This window comes from Pseudorasbora parva, chromosome 10, assembly GCF_024679245.1.
Source record: "Pseudorasbora parva isolate DD20220531a chromosome 10, ASM2467924v1, whole genome shotgun sequence".
NCBI classification, from domain to species: domain Eukaryota; kingdom Metazoa; phylum Chordata; class Actinopteri; order Cypriniformes; family Gobionidae; genus Pseudorasbora; species Pseudorasbora parva.
Window position 1 is genome coordinate 45,972,501 of NC_090181.1, and position 25,044 is coordinate 45,997,544.

General features: G+C 37.8%; 1 protein-coding gene across 2 annotated transcripts in view; it reads left to right on the forward strand.

Annotated features, from left to right (window-relative positions):
- LOC137090787 (Intraflagellar transport protein 43 homolog) overlaps positions 1-25,044 on the forward strand; it is a 49,591-nt gene that overhangs the window by 14,015 nt on the left and 10,532 nt on the right. For both annotated transcript variants that reach the window (XM_067454741.1, XM_067454742.1), the window contains exons 3-5: positions 9,999-10,069; positions 15,272-15,307; positions 16,394-16,440. In XM_067454741.1, the coding sequence (XP_067310842.1) occupies positions 9,999-10,069; positions 15,272-15,307; positions 16,394-16,440 (154 nt within the window). The remainder of the gene's footprint in view (positions 1-9,998; positions 10,070-15,271; positions 15,308-16,393; positions 16,441-25,044) is intronic.

Here is a 25,044-nt window from a genome sequence, read left to right on the forward strand (position 1 = left end):
CTTTGTCTCTGCACACACTGGTCTTGGTCTGGTCTTGGTCTCTGCACACGCTGGTCTTGGTCTGGTCTTGGTCTGGTCTTGGTCTCTTCACACGCTGGTCTTGGTCTGGTCTTGTTCTCTGCACACGCTGGTCTTGGTCTTGTCTTGGTCTCTGCACACGCTGGTCTTGGTCTGGTCTTGGTCTCTGCACACGCTGGTCTTGTCTTGGTCTCTGCACACGCTGGTCTTGGTCTGGTCTTGGTCTCTGCACACGCTGGTCTTGGTCTGGTCTTGGTCTTGTCTTGGTCTCTGCACACGCTGGTCTTGGTCTGGTCTTGGTCTCTGCACACGCTGGTCTTGGTCTGGTCTTGGTCTCTGCACACGCTGGTCTTGGTCTGGTCTTGGTGTGGTCTTGGTCTCTGCACACGCTGGTCTTGGTCTGGTCTTGGTCTCTGCCCACGCTGGTCTTGGTCTTGTCTTGGTTTAGATGGTCTTGAGTACAGCACCACTGAAGTGTTGAGTATACGGATGAGTGTGCTGAGCGCTGGTCTATTTTCAGGAGTTTTTCTCAGTGAACTCTCTGCCCTACACATGAGCTAAAGCTGGTTTGAGGCTCATTTCTCCGCTGGTTACTGCAGGGCTTTGGCATCTGAGGCATGCCATCTTTGGGCGCTCTTGGTTTGTCCCCAAGAGTGCTGAGAGCCGTACATGAGTTCTGCCAGGAATTCGAGCTATGTTTTTTTTTTCCTGTAAACTTTCCAAATTAGGCTGTGTTTTCCGATGTAAAACCAGGATTCTCGAGTCCCCTGTGACCTCACATCTGCATGAAATACATTTTTCTGCCGTGATGAGTGGCAGGCCTGTTTTCAGTGTTTCATATGTTTTGCGTTTATGAAGTGGACGATCTGAGCCTCTGTGTTGAGACTGACTGAATGTCATCATTGATCTTCATGCTAAACACAGGCTGATGTTCTGCAACTCCCTGAGCTTAAAAGGGATAGTTTCCCCATAAATGAGCCTGATGTTGATCTGCTGACCCCCAGGGCATCAACATGTAGGTGTGTTTGTTTCTTCAGGAGAACACAAATGAAGATTTTTAACTCAACCGTTGCTGTGTGTCGGTCATATAATGATGTGAATGGGGAACAATTCTATGAGAGCAAAAAAAACATACATGAACACAGAGCCCTGAGGCTCATGACCACACATTTTGAGTGTCTTAAAGGGTTAGTTTACCCAAAAATGAATATTATGTCATTAATTACTCCCCCTCATGTAGGGCTGGACGATATGGCCAAAATTCATATCACGATATTTTTCTTAATTTCGGTCGATACGATATAATTCCGATATCGATATGAACTATATAAAAGCTTTAGAAAAAACTACTAAGAACTGCCACAAAGGATGTCTGTACCTACAAACTTCTGAAAAATGTATTTGTCAAGTCTATGAATAGTCCTCTTATAAAACTCTATAATATTTTAGAAATAAAACCAGTACAAATAAATTAATGTTCACCTTTTATTTGTATTTAGCCTTTATATGAAAAAGAAATGTGAAATCAACATCAAATAAACATAAGACTCTCACTTTATTAATATTAATATCTTTAAGTTTAAACTATAACATAGGCTGATTATATTATTCTTAATATAGATTAAACAAAAGGTCTTCAGCCAGGATTCAGCCTGACTGAATATTCTAGCGGATGGATCTGCTTCAGATGGTGGATCTGCTTCACAGCACAGTGCTCCTATGCCGCAGACGCAGTTTATTGAGCATTTTCTTTTAAGTTTTAAATTTCAGTGAAGAACAATTCATAGCGCTCTATTTTCCAACTATGCAAAACTATAGCATATATTTAATGCTGCAGTTATTTAATTAAAAATGCAGTAAAAAACGTAATACAGTGAAATATTATTCTGATCTACATTATCTGTTCCCTACGTGAATATATAGTAAAGTGTCATTTATTTCTGTGATCAAAGCTGAATTTATCATCATTACTCCAGTCTTCAGTGTCACTCATCATTCTCATATTAGGATTTGATGCTCAACAAACATTTATGATTATTATCAGTGTTGAAAACAGTTTTGTTGCTCATGATGCTCCTTCATTGCTTTCATATATTGTCGCAATCGTCTGACTGTCGTCGTCACCTTTCAGCTCATAACGATTGTTTTCCTTCAGCTGCAGCTCCAGCGCGACAGTAGGCTAAGTTTCTATGAATCCGCTTTTGGACTTTCTGTGAGAGCACCCTCCTCATATTTAGATACGAATAAAATGACAGGTCATGCATAGATTATTTTTTGTCTCTGAAATTAAATCTTGATGTATTCACGTTGGTTTCTATGTATACACTTGCCCGTGACCTCAAGAAGCGCGCAATCAACCGAGGTTAGAGAAAGCGGTCTTTAGCGTCCCAGTTAACTTGTCCGCCCCCGCTCCAGGTAACGCCGTTTCGAATCCTAGGACCGGTGAGACCCAGTAAATGTGCGGGGGATGAAAATACACTTTATTAAAAGTGCGGGGGACACGTCGAACTACTTCCACCCCACTGAATTAACGTTAGTCTTTCTTCTCTTATCAACTATTTCTTTCTCCTTACTTGTGGAAGTTCGTTCAGTCACATTTGTGTTGCGGTCAGGGAAACTCTTTTTGTAGCTAAAACTTGCCGCGTTGGATCTATCAGCCTACTACTGCTGAGCACTGACTGTGTTTCTGTGGTGTACGTCATCGCGCAAGTAGTCAATCATGTTCTGCTCTTTCTGACGGCTGCGCCCTGAACGTCAGTCAGTGAGGAATGCTGTAATGTATATATCGAAATATCGGAAATGTGTTTAAAAATCATATCACCGTTATTGAAAAAAATTATATCGCGATATATATTGATATTGAATTATTGTCCAGCCCTACCCTCATGTCGTTGGACACCCGTAATGCTGCGTTCACACCGCACGCGAATGATTTACATGTTAAGTCAATGCAGAGACGCGAATAGGCATTCTGCGGCGCGAATGACGCGGCAATGATCACGCGAATTGAGCGTTTTGAACGCGTGATTCGTGCAAGTTGAAAAATCTGAACTTTGGCGGATATTCGCGCCGCGTTAACCAATGAGGAGCCTGCTTACTGCTGTCACGTGGTGAAGTTACGGATGGGAAACCCATAGGGGAAACCCCGAGGCCAGAGTAATTTAAAAATACTACTGCATTGTGTCACAAAATGTAGTTTTAATAGTTTTTCCGGCGAGAATGTAGTTGTTTAAAGCTCAAATATGTGATTTATTTATTAAGAGAGCTCCTATTTGAAAATTTGATCTGATGTTTTCGGAGGTGTGAGACCCAGGCGATCACCGAAGCTCAGCGCTCATCAACCCCGGTGAGAGCAGCCTTAACTCGGCTAGTCCTTCTGCCGACTGCCGCTGCCTGGCAGAAGCCCCTCCCATTACGCAAATTCGCGTCTGTTGTGTAGTGAATGTCACACGCGAATGAAGCAAATGGATTCAAATTGTTCACGTCATTCGCGTGCGGTGTGAACGCAGCATAAGACCTTCGTTCATCTTCAGAACACAAATGAAGATATTTTAGTTGAAAGCTGAGAAAGGCTTCAGATAGGCCTCCATTGGCATTCAGTCCATTCCCACTCACAAGACCCATAAAGGCACTAAACACATCGATACAAAGCCCATCTCACTGCAGCGGCTGGACAATCATTTTACAAAGCGAAGAAAATAGTTTTTGTGCGCAAAAAAATCTAAATAACGACTTTATCCGCCAAGTTATTGTCTTCCGTGTCGGCCTCTTCTGGTCATGAACGGCAGAGCTGGGTCATATTCTCACGCATGCGTTGAGTTCACGGTAGAGCCCTGCACGGGCCTCAAATCTAGGCCCTAGCCCGGCCCGGGCCCGAGACGCTGAGGCCCTAGCCCGGCCCGTGTCCGACAGCTTATCAAAATTCTCGGCCCGAGTCCGACTGGAGCCCGTTTTTTTTTTTTTTTTTTTTTTTTTTTACATTGTTGCAGCCATTAAAATAGTTCTGTTTTGTTTTTAATGTCAAAGTAGTTATTTTTCGTTTCGTTTCTTTGTTACGTTAATTTAGAAAAATGTTTAGAGCATTTTTTTGTTTGTTAAATTATAGTTTTAATTTTTTTAAGTGACGACCAAAAGCGGCCAGCGGCCGACAGTGAGTTAACCGCATATTTAATTATTTTAGTCTCTCAAATCAACTCTTGACTTGTCTTGCCTATAATAAAATCCATAAAACACTTCAAGCATCACAATGTTAGTTAATTTCGCCAACTATTACCACCAGTAGCCTAAAAGGCATTTTTGACGAGCTGAGGCAGGCTGATTCTGCTCGCGGCTCTCGCAAACGGAGCTAAACAAATAAAATAAAAAAAGCACATGCAGGTTGTCTTATAGCCTACCTTACACCTACGCAAATGAATATAAATCCCATCTTCAATTCCCGGGGTATATGCTCATTTAACGGAGTTTACAGCAACGGAAGCAAAAGATTAAGATGCATTTTATTCAGCAGCTTATTTCAGATTCAAATACCACATAAGAGAGCGCGACGCACTGGTAAGATAATGATCTCATTCATCTCATTCGTTTTTATTGAAGATGATGGTGTTTTTGACTATCTTAGACTTATTTTAAGTTTCATTTACGGCCATTTGCGTTGGCTTGCATTAGTCATTTGCGGCGATGCGTGTTGCAGCACCATCATATCTATCTGACTACAACATATAGCCCATAAAACATTGTGACACATAATGACATAATGTTTGAAAGTCTGTAGGTTAACATAAATGCAGATAGGCCTAATTGTAATAATAAAAGACAACATAGCCTAATTATCGATTTTGAAATATTAAACCTGTCAATACAGAACGAATTATTCTGTAGCCTTTTGCCGTCAATACCATGGATATGGCATGGGCCGGCTACTGCCGAAGTTGTCTTTGCTGTATCAATAGGCAATATATTTATATTTAACATGAAGTATAGGGCTTCCCTGTACATTAATAGCACCAGACGCCCCACGGATGACACGCAACAGAAACGCCATGCTCACACCACGCTTGCAGTGTGTCTCCGTGCTGAAGAAACGCGCGCTGCTGCTGGCGCGGACTCTGAACCTATGCTCTGAACACTGTGCGAGCCATCTTAACAGTTGCGTTAGCTATTATGGTCTCGTGTTGTTTCCACCAGCGCAGAACTCATTGTTCCTTTTAATTGATAAAATAAATATAAAACGAAGGAGAAGCCTATAAAAAGGCCCGAAGCCCGGCCCGCGTTTTAGGTAGGCTATGACATGAAAATTGGCCCGAAGCCCGGCCCGAGGGGCGTAAAAAAGTCGGGGCCCGTCGGGCTCGGGCATAAATGCAGGGCTTTAGTTCACGGCAATAACTTGGCGGATAAAGACGTTATTTAGATTTTTTTTTGCGCACAAAAACTATTCTTGTGTCTTCATAAAATGATTGTAGAGCCGCTGTAGTGAGATGGGCTTTGTAACGACGTCTTTAGTGCCTTTATGGGTCTTGAGAGAGGAAATGACATTGGTGTCAATGAAGGCCTTTCTGAGCCATCGGATTTCAACACTAATATCTTCATCTGTGTGTGAAGATGAGCGGAGGTCTGACGGCTGTCCAACCACAGGAGGAATTAATCACACAATTTACATTTTTGGCTGAATTAACGCTTTAAAGTGATTTTATTCAGGTGAAAAATGGCACTTGATGAACTTCGCTCTCTCTCTCTCTCTCTGCTGACCCATATTCCACGAGTTGCATGAAAGCCCCCCCCCAGTCCTGACATCAGGATTTACAAATGACCCCGCTGAAGGAACCCAGGAACGGAAGTTTATTTGCTCTGCTGTGTTTTTTATGTTGAAAGTAACCGAATTCCTGCAGGGCTCTGGCTTATTTGCAGACCCAATTTGGTAATGAGAAATGTGTCTTTTTTCAAATGTATTTGTGTGTTGCCCACCCTTGTTGTGCCCCGAGGAATTTCTGTCATTTTAGAGCTGAACCGCTAGTCACAGAACCGCCGCCGTAGCCCAAGCCATTCTATTTTCAGAATTAAAGAATAAAATGAGATGTTTTTCCCCCCTGTGAAGTTATTTTGGGTCATGCCCGGTCAGAGAAGTTCCCACACACACACACACACACACCCCTCTTCAGCGCGCTCTGAGTGTCCCCGGTCTTTCATTTCAGCGCACAATGTACATATATCATCACCCAGCGCTTCACATAAAGAATAAACCACACTCTTAGAAAAAAAGGCTTCACTGGGGCTCTATACACACCCATAGGCTTCTTTACTCAACTCCAAAGAAACTTTTATGCTAAAAAGGTTCTATAATGACAAGAAATAACCCTTTTGGCACTTAAAAAGGGTTCTATATAGAACCTTTTATGGGTTCCAAATACGTAGCGCCGATAGGACCTTTTCTTCTAAGAGTGTATGTTAGTACACACTTCTGTAAAGTTTGGAATAATTTAGATTTTTTGGAAAGAAGTCATCTCTGCAAAAAAATAGACTTTAACTGTAAAATTGTTTTCAGCAATATTACAGTGTCACGTGATCCTTCATAAATCATTCTAACATGATCATTTACTGCTCAAGAAACATTGATGATTATTATCAGTGTTGAAAACACATAAACTGCAATACATTACCAAGTTTTAATAAAGAAGTGGATTGATAAAAATCAGATATGATTCTTGAGCAGCAAATCAACCTGTGCTATATATCTCAGAGGCTGTGTTTGCATTCGTAAAGAATACACCACAATCAATCTATCATTACCCGTCACTTTTCATTTTCATTTGCATTGACGAACATTAGACATTTAATAGCTTCTGTTTTTGCTCACGTTTTCAGGCACTTGCAGGACAAGCATATACTTTTATTTATTGATGAAGAGCTTTTCGTTTGTCCAGTAATCAATAAGCTCTGCAACACAGATATAATGTTTGAGAGCAAAATAAAGTCAACATTGCAAAAAAAAAAAGCTTTTCTTACCTTCTTACTTACTCTTGTTTCTAGTCCAAAATACCTAAAAATTCTTACATTAAAGCATTTACTAGACAAGCAAAAGCCTTTGTCTTGTTTTGGGGGAAAATAACTCAAAATGAAAGTTTTTGCTTAAAATAAGATAAAGTAATCTTGTTTTCTGTCTGAATTCAGATTTAGTGCTAATTTTAAGCAAAAACTCGCTTAATTTTAAGTTATTTTCTCCAAGACAAGACAAAAATGTTTGCATGTCTAGTAAATGCTTTAATGTAAGAATTTCTAGGTATTTGGACTGGAAACAAGACACAAGTACTGACCTAAATGAAGCACTGCTTGAGCTAAACTGGTATTGTCTAATTGTGTCCTTAAATCTAACAGCTGATTGGTTGATTGTGATCATTACATCCCTTTCTATCAGTCATCTGACGTTATCAAGCTGGATTTGTTCTGACACAGTTCCTATTTTCTAAGCTATATTGAATAAACTGATAATCTGAGGAAATGTTGAAGCTGTCTGAATAATTGTTGGTTTGACTGTGTGTATATCAGATGAAAATGTCCCATCATCATCTTCATCCATCATTCACTTGTGTCATGTTTTCATCACTTCATCAGTCCTCCGTTTGTGTTCTTGCACAGTTTTCATCATCCCTGTTCACATTAACACTACACACAGAGCCAATCATTCCTCAGAGACACACAGCTTGTTTTATTAAGTTAGGAGCTAAAGTGTGAGAATACTGACTGACAGCGTGTACACTGTGTATAAAGAGTCCTTATTAAACATCCCACACACACATAGACAGACAGACAGACAGACAGATAGATAGATAGATAGACAGACAGACCCACCCCTTTACTCTGCATATTAATTATTATAATGAGGAATATTGTGAATATGTGTGTTGGTATTGTGATCGAGTTCTTATGTTTTTGGATTTTATTTATTCTGTTCTTTATTGAACAATTAATTCCTCTTCTTGATTGGAAAGGCATTTATTTTCAATAAAAAATGAAGCCCTACACTGCAGAAAAATGCTCTTCTTATTTAGTATTTTTGTCTTGTTTCTAGTCTAAATATCTAACAATTCTTCAATCAAGATGCATTTACTAGATCAGTAAAACAACATAAGATTTTTTTTCTTGTTTTGTTGAAAATAAAATCTAAATGAAAAAATAAGAAATGAGAAAAATAATCTTATTTCTTTTTGGGACAGAAACAAGAAACAAGATTTCAATCAGAAATAAGATTATTTTTCTCACCCCATTGGCAGATCATTTTGCCTGATTTAAGCAAAAACTCTCTTCATTTAGATTTTATTGTTAAAGGGGGGGGGGGGTGAAACACTCAGTTTCAGTCAGTGTCATGTCAATCTTGAGTACCTATAGAGTAGCATTGCATCCTGCATATCTCCGAAAAGTCTTTATTTTTTTAATAATTATATAAGAAAGATGCGCTGTTCCGAGTCTTTCCGAAAAAAGCCGAGCGGGTGGGGGCGTGTCGTGTGAGCGGAGCTAAATAATGACGTGTGCTCGCTGCTGCTATTGTGTTGAGTCGAGTGCGTCATCCCTAACAGCGGGAAAAAAACTTTATTGAAAATAAAAATATGGCTTTTAATCAGATACAGCCATACATCTATGATCCGGAATCAGACCCAGAGGCTGCAGTTGAACAGGAGCAGCAGCAAAAACGACTAGAGCAGGACGTCTGTATGTGGTACAAGTTATACACTAACTATATAATATGCTTAGCGGCTTGTGTTATTTACATATTTATACTTGAATTATATCGTCGTATTTTTGTCTTTGAAGGTGTACATGTGGGAAGTGCAGTTGTGCACGTGTGTTTGTGTGTTTACGCGTGGTTTGTGTAGACAGTAAGCGGACTAAAAAAAACACAGACATTTGAAGCAGTCTCACTCACCCTTCTAACGTTGGGACTGCTCCATCCTTCAGCATTAGGCGATTGGGAAAATCCGGCGTCGAGCTGGGCCTTGTTTATGAAACAGTCGGCACCGAAATGCAGCGAACAGATATAAACATTCGCGCAACTCAGTTGCTGATCCGGAAAAGCAAATTACATCCACTGTTGCCTTAACGCGGGGTTTTGGCGAATCTGTGCAGGACTGTCTTGGTCTGGCAACCAAAAACGCACTTTTTTGGTGACATTGTTATGTGCACATCACCTGTCCAGCAGCCTACAAGCCAGCGCTTTGATGGGCGTAGGCTGTTGCTTTCGCTCTCTCCCTCGCTCTCTCTCACGCTCTTCCGGTAGAATTGTCCGTAAGGCCCATACAAGGAAATTCCGCCCCCATTAACGTCAAGTGGACGCATGATCGCAAAAAACTTGCCGAAACTTATGACTAACCGGAAGTAGTATTTTTGACAAAGAAATACTCCCATAAAACGTCCACCTTAACTTTTGAAACTTTGTCTATGTTTAGTATGGGATTCCAAGTCTTTAACAGTGTAAAAAGATCAGTATGCATGAAACAACATTTCACCCCCCCCTTTAAGAAAACAAGATTCTTTAGATAATTAGACTAGAATTAGTCTAATTGATTGAGTAAGAAGAGCATTTTTTGCAGTGTATTCCTGCCCGATAAACCCTTTATTATGAAAGAACCATTAGAGCTCCAATTTACACATGCATTTTTTCCCTCATATTTATTATAAAAAGAAATGCCTTTTCAATATTGTATGCGATGGACAAAGCGAGATGAACGAGTTCAGCAGAAGGCGGATTCAAACTGTGGTAGTTTTGCATCAAAAGTGTGTGTGTGTGTGTGTGTTTCTTCACCACACCACTGCCATTGACAGACACTTTTAAACTTCTGTCTGTCCTAACCAGACATCGCATCTGCCAACGAGGCGGGCTATTTGCACTTAGTGTTAACAGACAGTCCGATTATTCGAATAGTTTGGCGGCCTCAGGCCTGTTGGATGTATACTGATGTGTGTGTGTGTGTGTGTGTGTGTGTGTGTGTCAGGGTCCACCACCTAAACCGGCCCGTCGGCAGGGAGGATGGGCGGAGGAGAGCACAGGATCCGGATCTGCCAAGTGAGTCTGAGATGCTCCAAAAGCTCACACTATTCTGCCACACATCGCCAACAAACTAAGACACGTGCCTTCAGTGTTTTATTAATCTATAAATGCACAAATTATTCCATTAATATGCTTTTTTCCTATAGTCTCTGAACCAATTCTTAAACTTTGTATTTCTAAGCCTTCTTGTGTTCATTGACTTGCTTGTGTTCCTCATTTATAAGCCGCTTTGGGTAAGAGTGTCTGTGAAATGAATAAATGCAAATATACATTACTTTTAATATAAATCAAACAAACAGGAACAAGGACATGCATCACGTGTAAGTTGTGTTTGCACACTGCAAAAATGCTTTTCTTACTCAGTATTTTTGTCTTGTTTCTAGTCCAAACATCTAAAAATTCTTAAAACAAGAAGTATTTAATAGACAAGCAAAAGTAATTGTCTTGTTTTGGGAAAAATAACTCAAAATGAAGAGAGTTTTTGCTTAAAATAAGATAAATAATCTGCCAATGGGGTGAGAAAAATAATCTTATTTCAAACAGAAATAATTCAAACAGAAATAAGATTATTTTTCTCACCCCATTGGCAGATCATTTTGCCTGTTTTAAGCAAAAACTCATTTAGATTTTATTTTCAACAAAACAAGTAAAAATATCTTATGTTGTTTTACTCATCTAGTAAATGCATCTTGATTTAAGAATATAAATCAAGATATTTAGACTAGACACAAGACAGAATTACTAAATAAGAAGAGCATTTCTGCAGTGCATGATTTCTGGATGTAAAACACTTTTAATAAATGGCAGCTAATCCTGTAGGATGTGTAGTTTTATCATTAGAGGCCCAGCGAGCAGAGCCGTCAGTCGCCACATGATGGCGTCATCTGCTGTTAAATGTGCTGAGATGGCCAAACTTCTCCTAATGTCAGATAAAAAGCTCATCAGATCCATCCCTCTGAATCCATTCAATCCCACTGCAGATTCTGAATGTACAATCGACACACGTGCAGATCCCTCAGAAATCGCTGGTCAATTTCACAAATAAAATCTATTGTAAAACGAACTCCAATAATATTTAAATCCTCAGAAAAAAATATTTTATTTACATTTTTGTATGAACCCTAAAATGTTAATATAATAGTGAGACTGCCAGGAAAGCTTGTATCCCTTAAAGGGATAGTTCCCCCATAAATGAGCCTGATGTTGATCTGCTGACCCCCAGGGCATCAACATGTAGGTGTGTTTGTTTCTTCAGGAGAACACAAATGAAGATTTTTAACTCAACCGTTGCTGTGTGTCGGTCATATAATGATGTGAATGGGGAACAATTCTATGAGAGTATTTTTGTGTTAATTTCGTCAGACGAGACGAGATGAAATATGTTTGTCAACAAGCTTTTTTCCATGACTTAGACTATAACGAGACTGCATCATTTTACAAAAACGCTAAAATTAGTGATTTAATCCGAGGATATCTAATAGCTTATTCTTTTTGACGGTAAGACTAGGGTTGTGCGGATGGACAATATCATTGATGGCGAGCCACCCTCGTGATGCCACACACACCAACCCTACACTACAAAAATATATTGTTGGTTTAACTTAAAAAGGTAAGTAACCTGGTTGCCTTAACATTTTGAGTTCATTGAAATTCAAAAATTTGAGTTGATTCAATGAAAGAAATTGGTTTAATAAATATAAACTCTAAATATTATTGTATCTGAACCACATAAAAAATGTGATAAATCATGAAAATAGCACAATTTGGCTGCGTCATCACAAATAAAACACAATTACCCAATATGCATACAACATCTTTTAATAATATTTTAATAAAGGTTGTCGATTCTCAAAAATGTTTATTAAATGTATTAAAATAACTTAAATTTTTAATTTCAATGAACTCAAAATGTTAAGGCAGCCGGGTAACTTATTTTAAATATTTTTTTACAGTGTATAGTCTCTTCTATACTTCGCCTATAAACTTTGCTGGGATTGCTCTGTAAATTAAATTGAGAACATAACTGATGCATATATGCTATTTTACACACTGTAGTCTATTCCAGAGATGTGGCGTGCGTTTGTCTGTGAAAATACAGGCAGGCCACACCAATATTGATCTTGATATTAGCCTCTTGTCTTTTTTTACATGTCTTACACTGTGCATTTAACTTATAAGATTGAATTTTGAACAAGAAAACAGCCCTTATGAATGATTTATTAGTAACCTAAAGTGTAGTGTCTCAGGAAATCTTGCTCTTCTGTGCACTGCAAAAAAAAAAAAGGCTTTCTTTCTCTGTATTTTTGTCTTGTTTCCAGCACAAATATCTAAAACTTTGTAAAATCAAGATGCATTTACTAGATCAGTAAAACGACATTAGATATTTTTTCTTGTTTTCTTGAAAATCAAATCAAAATGAAGAGAGTTTTTGCTTAAAACAGGCAAAATTATCTGCCAATGGGGTGAGAAAAATAATCTGATTTCTGTTCACAGAAACATTTCAGTCAGAAACTAATGAAAAGCACATTGATTGAAGAAATGTTAGATATTTCGACTAGAAACAAGACAAAATGACTGAGAAGAAGAGCAGTTTTTGCAGTGAAGAAGAACTTATTTAATGGACCTAAGATAAAACTAATAATGAATAATAATTTGTATTTCTTAACTAACATTAACACAAAAATATGTAGCTATTGCTCAATCTTAGTTAAAGCAATAAATAATGAGACCTTATTGTAATGTGTTACCTGTTGTTCTTTATAGCCTAATTCTTTTGCACTTTAATCTGTTTGAAAATTTGATTTTGATATATTTTTTGGTGCATTGCTCAGAGAGTTATTCTTTAAGCTGTTTTACTATGACAACACTTTTTTTGTTATTTCAGTACCGTGACAATACCGTATACCGTGATAAAAGCTTCAGCAATTAATCGCAAAATGTACATGACAGAGCAAACTCTAGAGGTATCAGGAAAGGTCGGAGCGTGTGCCAAACTTCTCCTGATTGTCAGTGTGGTGTTAAAGGGCTTGTCCTGCATTGATCCTCCTTCTGAAACATGAAGAACACAAGGACTCTTCTTCATCTCAATGTCAGCTCGTGCTCAATCACCGCCGCTCTGCTCCTCTAATCCCACTGCACAAATCCCAGCATTCGCAGATCTATCACTCCTAATCGACACTAAACGATCTGTCAGTTTATTGATGAACCTTTGAAGCCAAATTGTCACAATATATTTTATCCCGAACAACTTTTTCTAGACACACTGCAAAAGATGCTCTTCTTACTTATTATTTTTGTCTTGTTTCTAGTCCAAACATCTAAAAATTCTTAAAACAAGAAAAATTTACTAGATAAGTACAAATTATTGTCTTATTTTGGGAAAAAATTACTCAAAATGAAGAGAGTTTTTGCTTAAAATAAGATAAATAATCTGCCAATGGGGTGAGAAATATAATCTTGTTTTCTGTTTGAATTAAGATTATTTTTCTCACCCCTTTGGCAGATTATTTATCTTATTTTAAGCAAAAACTCTCTTCATTTTGAGTTATTTTTTCCCAAAACAAGACAAAAATGTTTAATTGTCTAGTAAATGCTTCTTAATGTAAGAATTCTTAGATAGTTGGACTTAAAACAAGACAAAAATACTAAGTAAGAAAATAGTTTTCCAGACAGTTTGAGCATGTTTATGGCGCTGCGTTACACCCTGATTATCAGCACACAGAAAACACACACGAGCCATCGATATCATATTTCTCCTGCTTCTAACACATCAACTGAGGACAAAATGTTCACTTGCTGCCTAATATATCCCACCCACTAACAGGAGCCGTGATGAAGAGATCATCAGTGTTATTCACTTCACCTGGTCATAATGTTGTGCTGCATAATGAACACTGTCCAGTCTCAGGAGCCATTAGGTGGCACTAAACACCAGCAGGATTCCTGATACATTAAACGTGTAAAGTCTGACATGTGAAATAACAATTTTTTTGATGTATTTAAATAAACAGTTTATTGAATGTTTAGATAAAATCTATATGTAATCTGTATTAAATTTCATAAATCAGGTGTTTATGGCTCATATAGTCAGATATTGCGAGAATGTGGAGTAAAAAAGCTCAATTTTATTCAGAGACTCAAACTGAGCAAAAATATGTTAATCTGCTGCAGATGCTGATATTAATATGGACGAAAAGATGAAATTATGATGCCTTTAAATCAATGAGATCTTTATAACAGAGACTAATGCATATAAATATAAAATGCATATAAATATAAATATCTGCCAATAATAAATCTTAGTAAGATGATATTTAATTGCTCACACTGTAAAAAATGCTCTTCTTATTTAGTAATTTTGTTTCTAGTCTAAATATCTAACAATTCTTAAATCAAGATGCATTTACTAGATCCGTAAAACGACAGAAGATATTTTTTCTTGTTTTCTAGGGGAAAAAATCTAAATGAAGAAAAATAATCTTATTTCTGTTTGGGACGGAAACAAGATTTCAATCAGAAATGAGATTATTTTTCTCACCCCATTGGCAGATCATTTTGCCTGATTTAAGCAAAAACTCTCTTCATTTAGATTTTATTTTCCCAGAAAATAAGAAAAAATATCTCATGTCGTTTTACTGATCTAGTAAATGCATCTTGATTTAAAAATTGTTAGATATTTAGACTAGAAACAAAAAAAAAAACTAAATAAGAAGAGCATTTTTTGCAGCTCAGTTTGATGATCTGTAATTTTTAATCATATAATGCAAAGCAACACGATGATGATTGACTAATAAAGCTGATGATCATATCTGATACTCATGATTTCTATAATAAATGATGATGGATAATCAAGTAAAGTTATGATCAATATTCCAGTTATTGTCGCGTTAGCTTGATAAACTCAGGTCAGATTTGACAGCAGAAAGACACTGAAGCACGAGCTGAAGGAGGACGTCTGGACAATTACACTAAAAGACTTTACTGGATAAACAAGTTAAGGGTTAATGTTGTACCTGAAATAAAGAGTCAATTATTTTCCGGAACAGTGTGAAAATGAATGCATAAAAATGCTGATTTTAAAATGAAAGGTGATTAATTGCTGATGGAACTGCTGTGGTTGTAGCCGAGAGGACACACACACACACACACACACACACACTGATTGAGTTGTGATTGTGCGCTGATTGTTGTGAGTTTGATTTGTGATGTCCTCCACAGGTCTGGAAGACGGCTGGCTGCGGAGGAGCTGGAGGAGTGAGTTCAGTTCTCTCTTTACTTCAGGTTCAGGACATGTTTGTTTAGGTTTATGTTTGTTAATGCTCCTGATTTGCGGAGGGAAAGTGCCGTCATGCTGAAAGTGTGCTGCTGTGATAATATAAGAACCATCACTGATGGCGCAGTCCAGCTGCGGATCGAGGCGTTGGGATCATCCCTGCAATGCAAAAAATGCTCTTACTTAGTATTTTTGTCTTGTTTCTAGTCTAAATATCTAAAAATTCTTACATTAAGAAACATTTATTAGTCAAGTAAAAATGATTGTCTTGTTTTAGGAAAAAATAACACAATTAGGAGAAATAATCTTGTTTTCTGTTTGAAATCCCATTGGCAGATTATTTATCTTATTTTACTCTCTTCATTTTGAGTTATTTTTCCCCAAAACAAGACAATAATTTTTGCTTGTCTAGTAAATGTTTCTTAATGTAAGAATTTTTAGATGTTTGGACTAGAAACAAGACAAAAATACTAAGTAAGAAAAGCATTTTTTGCAGTGTGCTGTCCTACAGATCAGCGTTAACATTAGTCAATGCATTCGTTAAACAACACGGAGATCAATATTAATGACAGCATTTAATTCACTGCGCATTAAATAATGTTAACAAATACAGCTCTGACGGTCATCATGTTGAGATTCGCATTGGCCCAGATGAGTGTATGCTGTCTGTAGTTCGTTCGTGTGTATTAGTAATGTTATGAAGTGTTATTGAGAAGTTTTTCCACTAGCGGACCAAACGCTACGAAGCAGAGGCACAATAATCAAATCAAGCTTCTTCAACATCAGTGTCATTAATTCTTAAACGCTTGCATTTACTTTAATTCTTCACTTCTAGAAGTCGCTGTTTGGTTAAAATGATGGAAAACAAGCTATAGTCAGAGTAAATACTGTCATATAGAGGAGTGTGTGTGTGTGTGTGTGAGTGTGTTAGTATTAATATTAGTGTGTGTGTGTGTGTGTGTGTGTGTGTGTGTGTGTGTGTGAGAGTCTGTGTAAGTATTAGCTTGTGTGTGTGTGTGATGTGATCTCGTGTGTCTAACATAATGTCTCTCCGTGTGTGTGTAAAGCCAGCGGCTGAGGCCTCAGACCCCCGAGCGCTCCGACAGTGACAGTGGTGAGTAGAGATGATCCGGAGCGCCGCTTCAAACACACACACACACACACACACACACACACACACACACACACACACACACACACACTGAACAGAGCTGAAGCTAATGGCTGAACATTTACTGAACCACGTTCCAGAAGGAGCTGGATAAAGAAGCTTCTTCAGAAAGTCCAGCTGCTGTGATTGATAAATTATTACACATTATTTCATGACACACACCGGAGACAAACACACTTACATTAGGCTTTAAAGACTGAGGCTCAGAAACATGATCTTCAGGCCACACACTGCACTCATTAATGATAAGAGTCCTTAAATGATTACTAAATAGACACTATGCAGAAATAACACCTGATATGCAGCCTTCAATTTTTTAAGTACAATGAACTTGAATATTTAAGTCATTTCAACTTAAATATGACCCCGAATCCCGCACTGTAAAACAACTTTGTTGGTTTTTGTTGGTCTAACTTAAAAAAGGTAAGTAACCTGGTTGCCTTAAAATTGAGTTTATTGAAATTTAAAATTTAAGTTGATACAATGAAGGAAATTGGTTTAATATAAATAGAAACTCAAAATATTTTTGTATCTGAACCACATAAAATTTTCGATAAATCATAAAAATAGCACAATTTGGCTGCGTCATCACAAATAAAACACACAATTACCCAATATGCTTACAGAATATTTTAATAAAGGTTGTCGAATTGTATTAACTCAAATCTTTAAGGCAACCAGGTAACTTATTTTCTATATAATTTTTCAGTGTGGTGATTTTAAAAATAAATAAATAAATGTGATTAAATAATCTTTCCACTGATGTATGGTTTGTTAGGATACGACAATATCTGTAAATATTAGAGGGTGCCAAAAAGTCTAAATATGGAGAAAATCTCCTTTAAAGTTGTCCAACTGAAGTCCTTACTAATGTATATTACTACTAATAATACATTTATGATATATTTATGGCAGGACAAATACTAAATATCTTCATGAACATGATCTTAATATCCTAATGATTTAACAAATGAAAATGAATAGTAAGAATTATGAATTAGTGTCCAAATATCAGCAAATTAACCAGCCTATTATATTAGTCTGTTAATATACTGGCTTTATCTCATCTAGTTGCATAAATAAATAAATAAACTATAGAGAGATATTTTTAGAAAAATAATATAAATGACAAAACTACATGACTAAAACTACAATTGAAATGAACAGAAAATATAAAAATACAATTTAATTCAAAAACTATATCAATGATAATGTTGGTTTAACTTAAAACAAGTAAGTAACCTGGTTGCCTTAAAATGTTGAGTTCATTGAAATTTAAAATTTGAGTTTAATAAATAGAAACACCAAATAGTATTCTGCGTGTGTGTATGTGTACGTGTGCATGAGTGTGTGTGTGTGTGTGTGTGTGTGTGTGTGTGTTTGCGACATGTGCGTGTGTGTGTCTGTGTGAGTGAATAATTGTTTGTGTGTGTGTGTGTTTGGTCGATGCGAGTGTGTGTCTGTCTGTGTGTGTGTGTGTGTGTGTGTGTGTGTCTGTGTTTGTGTCTATGTGTGGGTGTGTGTGTGTGTCACTGTTCATTGAAATTAAAACTTTGAGTTGATTCAATGAAGGAAATTGGTTAATAAATAGAAACTCCAAATATTATTGTATCTGAACCACATAAAATTAAAAAAAGTTTTCTTAAGCACAATTTGGCACGTTTGAATGAATGAACCTTTATTGCCCCGAGGGGAATTTGTCTTGTACTCAGTGGAGCCACATTGAACATTTAAGCACGGGATGCATTACTACAGATAAAACACAATTACACAATATGCTTACAAAATCTTTTAACACTATTTGAATGAAGATGTCAGTTCTCAAAAATGTTCATTGTATTAACTCAAAGTTTTAATTTCAATGAACTCAAAATTTTAAGGCACCCAGGTAAATGATTGTATTAATAGACTTTTTTTTTTACAATGTAGTTTGTTGCCATCAGTCATAAAAACTGATCTCAGAAGAGCGTGGCTCATAAACTGAATACACCGCAAAAAATGCTTTTCCTATTTAGTAATTTTTCTAGTCTAAATATCTGAAAGCTCTTAAATCAAGATGCATTTACTAGATCAGTAAAGATATTTTGTCTTGTTTGTTGAAAATAAAATCTAAATGAAGAGAGTTTTTGCTTAAAACAGGCAAAATGATCTGCCAATGGGCTGAGAAAAATAATCTTATTTCTAAAAACAAGAAACAAGATTTCACTCAGAAATAAGATTATTTTTCTCACCCCATTGGCAGATCATTTTGCCTGATTTAGGCAAAAACTCACTTTGATTTTATTGTTAAGAAAACAAGACAAAATATCTTATGTAATTTTACTGATCTAGAAAATGCATCTGGATTTAAGAATTGTTAGATATTTAGACAAGATGAAATGAATGCGGCTCCTGCGTGAGTAGTGTGGCCGTGCCGGTGGACGTTTGGGCGAATCAGCATCAGAAAGCGTTCTCTTTTGACCTTGTGTCACGCGGCCTCATTAACAAACCCGCGTTTTCTCCGGCCCTTAATCACGCCGTTTGCATAGCGAGAGCTTTTCCTCTTCATTGTGATTGTGTCGATGCTGCATTATTCTGCGAGACGAGGGTGGGCCGCAAAGTTGAAATCCAGCGAGTGTTTGCGAAGGCTTTCTGATTGCTCTAAGGCCATCCGAATCTGCTGAACACACACTAACACACACACACTCCTCCGCTTTAGGAGCCAGGGGACGCTGTCACCTCACACTCATGAATATGAAGCAGCGCCCGCATTTATTTGGCTATCAGGAACACAGATGAATCTTGTCAGTGACTAAACGAGGCTGGCATTTTTAATTAGCTTTAATTAAATATGAGAGAAAAGGAAGAAGTTATCAGTGTAGGATAACGGGGCTTGTTATGAGGGTCAGGGAGATGAGTTGAGCGTGGCTTTTGTGACAGTCTGAGAGGGAGTCATGGCCGGAGCTGGATAAAGAAGCTTCTTCAGAAAGTCCAGCTGCTGTGATTGATAAATTATTACACATTATTTCATGACACACACCGGAGACAAACACACTTACATTAGGCTTTAAAGACTGAGGCTCAGAAACATGATCTTCAGGCCACACACTGCACTCATTAATGATAACAGTCCTTAAATGATTACTAAATAGACACTATGCAGAAATAACACCTGATATGCAGCCTTCAATTTTTTAAGTACAATGAACTTGAATATTTAAGTCATTTCAACTTAAATATGACCCCGAATCCCGCACTGTAAAACAACTTTGTTGTTTTTTGTTGGTCTAACTTAAAAAAGTAAGTAACCCGGTTGCCTTAAAATTGAGTTTATTGAAATTAAAAATTTGAGTTGATACAATGAAGGAAATTGGTTTAATAAATAGAAACTCAAAATATTATTGTATCTGAACCACATAACATTTTCGATAAATCATGAAAATAGCACAATTTGGCTGCATCATCACAAATAAAACACACAATTACCCAATATGCTTACACAATCTTTTAATAATTTTTTAATAAAGGTTGTCAGATCTCAAAAATGTCATTGCATTAACTCAAAATTTTAAGGCAACCAGGTAACTTATTTTCTATATAATTTTTACAGTGTGGTAATAAAAAAATAAAATAAAAGATTAAATAATCTTTCCACTGATGTATGGTTTGTTAGGATACGATAATATCTGTAAATATTTGAGGGTGCCAAAAAGTCTAAATATGGAGAAAATCTCCTTTAAAGTTGTCCAACTGAAATCCTTACTAATGTATATTACTACTAATAATACATTTATGATATATTTATGGCAGGACAAATACTAAATATCTTCATGAACATGATCTTAATATCCTAATGATTTAACAAATGAAAATGAATAGTAAGAATTATGAATTAAGGTCCAAATATCAGCAAATTAACCAGCCTATTATATTAGTCTGTTAATATACTGGCTTTATCTCATCTAGTTGCACAAATAAATAAATAAACTATAGAGAGATATTTTTAGAAAAATAATATAAATGACAAAACTACATGACTAAAACTACAATTGAAATGAACAGAAAATATAAAAATACAATTTAATTCAAAAACGATATCAATGATAATAAAAACAACTTATAACTACACTGTTAAAAAATATTGGGCATCTGTTAGCCTCAGTGAAGACAAATATCACATCAGGGCTTTAAAAATAAAAGTTTAATTTGACCTTCAGCAAAGGCCTTAAAATGTCTTAAAGCAGGGCTTCAGACTAACGTTTTTCACTAGGAGCGCAATGGACCCAAAGGGAACATTTTAGGGGCACAACCAGAAGATTTAGGGCCGCACACTGTAAATCAACATGCTAATTTACATTGCACTGCAAAAATGCTTTTCTTACTTAGTATTTTTGTCTTTTTTCTAGTCCAAACATCTAAAAATTAGCTTGACAAAAAATAATCTTAATTCAAACAGAAAACAAATGATTTTTCTCACCCCATTGGCAGATTATTTATCTTATTTTAAGCAAAAACTCTCTTCATTGTGAGTTATTTTTCCCCAAAACAAGACAATATTTTTTACTGGTCTAGTAAATGTTTCTTAATGTAAGAATGTTTTAGATATTTTGACTAGAAACAAGACAAAAATACTGAGTAAGAAGAGCGTTTTTTGCAGCGGTGTGTGTGAGGGTGGTTTTGTGAGTGTGGCACACCTGAACGCGCTCCAGCAAAAGTCTGTCCAAAAAGAGGAGAAGGGCTGTGAAAGTTTGTCCTTCTTTGGGAGCGATGCCACGCTCTGTCCTGTCGAGTTTTGCCAATTAAAGCGGGTTCCCACTGTTCTGGGCAGCGGGCGCGCGGCTCCTGGCACCGCGGATCCTGCCAGGCCACGCCGTGACTTCCGACCCCACACAGATGGGCTCGCTGGAGCCGGGCCGGCCCGAACGGACACGGGGTCGCCACTGAGGGCGCTGTGTGTGTGTGTGTGTGTGTGTGTGTTCTGGGGAGCCCCTGGCCGGAGCGCCGCCTCACAGCAGGAAGAGATGCCGTCTCGACTCTGAATATTCATGGCCGCCTGGTCTCCGTGACAGGGGGCAGTGGAAGAGGATGTCAGAGCGAGAGTGAGAGAAACACAGGGAGGAAATCAAACACACACACACACACACACCATATAAGCAGAGCGCGCCGAGGAGACAGACAGCATCTGTGATGATTGGAGGGACTGTGGGAAATGCTGCAACTCGCATTAACAGCAGCATATGTGCGTCTCCAGAACAACTCTCAGATCCATAATCAGGCTCCGAGATCAACAAAACTGGAAATAAAGCTCACTGTAACAAGTCATAGGGCTGCACCATAACTGATAAAATGACAATCACGATTATTTTGCTCGAAATTATAATCACGATTATTAACCTCTTAAGATCTAGGACCACATTTGGGATTTCCGCCTGGATTTGGCCTACCTAAATTGAAAAGCCTCCCATACACACATACAGTGGTCTCTAAGCTCAACATTTTGGTGTCATTTTACAGGAAACCCTTTGCCTTAAGTTACATAAAACACTGCTAAAAGTCATACACATGTAAGGATATGTTGTCTAAGCTGTAATAACCCTCCAACAATAAAGTAGGCGCTTATTGATTTAAAAATAAATAAATAAATGTGTTTGTGAGAGTGTGTAACTCAGGCCCTGTGTGCTCTAGGACCCTGCAGACAGTTTGGGCTGCTTCCACTAAACTCCAGAAAATAGTGGAAGAAAGGAGTTCAAACTTTCAAAAATGCATTTATAACCCCAAACATTTTTTAGAGGGTTATTACAGTTCAGAAACATATACTTACATGTTTATGACTTTTAGCAGTGTTTTATGTAACTTTAATGACACCAACATTTTGAACCTGGACCACTGTGTTTGTGTATGGGAGGCTTTTCAATTTGGGTAGGCCAAATCCAGGCGGAAATGGCACCAAAGTAATTTAGTGTAAATACATTACTTTGTGTAAAACAAATGCCAAAGTGATGCATATCTCCAGAAAGTAGAGACTCTAAGCTTTAATATGAGCTCAGAGCTCCTCCACAGACGTTTATCATTGACAGTATATACATGACGATGTCATTTTTGAGCCTGTACAGCGTCCGCGGATGCGATTATTCTATCCAAAAGGGTGATGTAGTCATGGCCATTTTGTATGTTCACTGAATTTTTTATTAAAATACATAAATAACATAACACATTTAAATTCTGTCCACTTTACTTAAACATATCTAATTTTGTCTAAACTTAAAGGGGCGGTGAAATGCTGTCTCATGTATACTGAGCTTTTTACACTGTTAAAGACTTGGATTCCCATCCTAAACATAGACAAAGTTTCAAAAACTAATGTTGGACGTTTGATGGAGTATTTCTGTGTTAAAAATACTCCTTCCGGTTTCTCACAAGTTTCGGAGAGTTTTTTTCGAGTATGGGTCGGCTTGACGTTAATAGAGCGGAAGGTCCTTGTATGGGCCGTACGGGCTCTTCTCCCGGTAGGGTGCGCGCGTGACTAGAGCGAGAGAGGAAATGCACGCCCATAAACACTCTCAGCTGCAGATCCAGTCGTCCGTGAACACTTCTGTCGTTATAGTCCGCGCCGCGCTCCACTTTATTCCTATGGGTGACGTCGAGCGACTTCAACGCTTTAGCACAGCATTCTGGGAAGGCAGCGCTGCATTTGAACCGATTTGAACGCAGAAATTACGGGAAGCTTCACAACATCGCTTCAGTCGCGTCGCAAAGTGGATTTCCACCGTTCACTGCTGTCAGGACTTCACCAAATCATACCAAAGATTGTGTTTTTGACGGAGCGGTCCCAGCGATAAAGGTTCGGTCCTGCTTTGGAAGCAGCCGGTGACTAAAACTGCTTCAGATGTCTGTGCTGTCGGCTATCGTCACGTGAGTAAACATCAGTAAACGACACGACCGCGTGCTTCGTCATTCAAATGCGCTAACGGTTACTCCACTGTTGTTCTCTGTATAACGTTACACTAGTCTGACGTGCAAAACCTACTGCTAAGGTTTAGTCGCATACAATAGTCCATAAACCGAATCATGTCCTCGTAAACTGCGAGTAAACACACACAAATGTTGACAGGCCACTAAATTTACATTTAATCATTTAGCAGACGCTTTTATCCAAAGCGACTTACAAAAAAGGGGAGAGCAATAGAAGCAACGAAACAAACAAGGCCAACAACCTGTAAGAGCTGTAAGAAGTCTCAGTTAATCGAGCACACTACACAAACAATTTTTTTTATTTTTTTGGACAAACAAACAGAAAATTTTATGGATATTTAAGTGCTATTCTTTATTGGTCAGGTGCATTCTGGATCAGCTGCAAGGGTTTGATAGTGCATGCTGGAAGCCCAGCTAGAAGAGCATTACAATAATCCAGTCTGGAGAGAACAAGAGCTTGAACCAGGAGTTGTGCAGCCTGTTCTGATAGGAAGGGTCTGATCTTCCTAATGTTGTATAAAGCAAATCTGCAGGACCGGGCTGTTGCAGTAATGTGGTCAGTGAAGTTGCAGTAAATACAGTCCATACCACAGAGACGGACGTCCTGCTGCTGCTGTTTCTCCTGTTCAATTTATTTCAGCCTCCGGATCTGATTCTGGATCATATCTGTATTAGCTGAATCTGGGGTTTCTTCTCCACGCTTGAGGACGTCACCGCTTTGGGTGTGCTCGTCATTCTTTAGCTCAGCCCACACGATACGCCTCCAGGCGCTCGCTTTTTTCCGGAAAGACTCGGTACAGCCTGTATTTATTTTATAAATATAATAAAACTAAAGACAATCGGAGATATGAAGGATGCAATACTACTCTATAGGTACTCAAGATTGACATGAGATTGACTGAAACTGAGTGTTTCACCCCCCCCCCCCCCCCCCCCAATTGTGTTCAATCAACCTAATATATTTAAAACGGAAGTTTACGTAATTCATTTGCGTTAAAAATTCATGAAATATTTGTGCTGATATAAATAACTGGGCAGTGAATCTGGAGTTCCCAGCATGCTTTGCAAGGAACTGCGCTAGGAGAGTAAATTTAGGGATTAAAGTGTTATTTTATGTGTGTAGTAAAGGGAAAGAGGTTGTGATTAAAAAAAAAAAACATCATTTTGATATTTTTCCGCAGAAAACAAGAACAAATATCTTATGTCGTTTTACTTATCTAGTAAATGCATCTTGGTTTAAGAATTTTTAGATATTTGGACTGGAAACGAGACAAAAATACTAAATAAGAAGATAATTTTTTTTTGCAGTGTGTGCTCTGAAGCGAAACAGCTGGTGTGTGTGTGTGTGTGACAAATACTATTATTGTTAACTGGTCGATGTTCATAGGATTAATGATTGATGAAAACATCAGGACATTTAAATAAATTCTTTTTTTTTTTGCGTAATGCTGCGTTCACACCAAACGTGAATTAAGCGTCAAAATCGCGTCTACCGCGTCTAGTTTGACGCGTGAACATTTTGAATCCATTCCGCAGCTAATTGGACGCGCGTAGAAATCGAGCATTTGAAGCAAAATAGAGGCGTGTTAAAGGCGC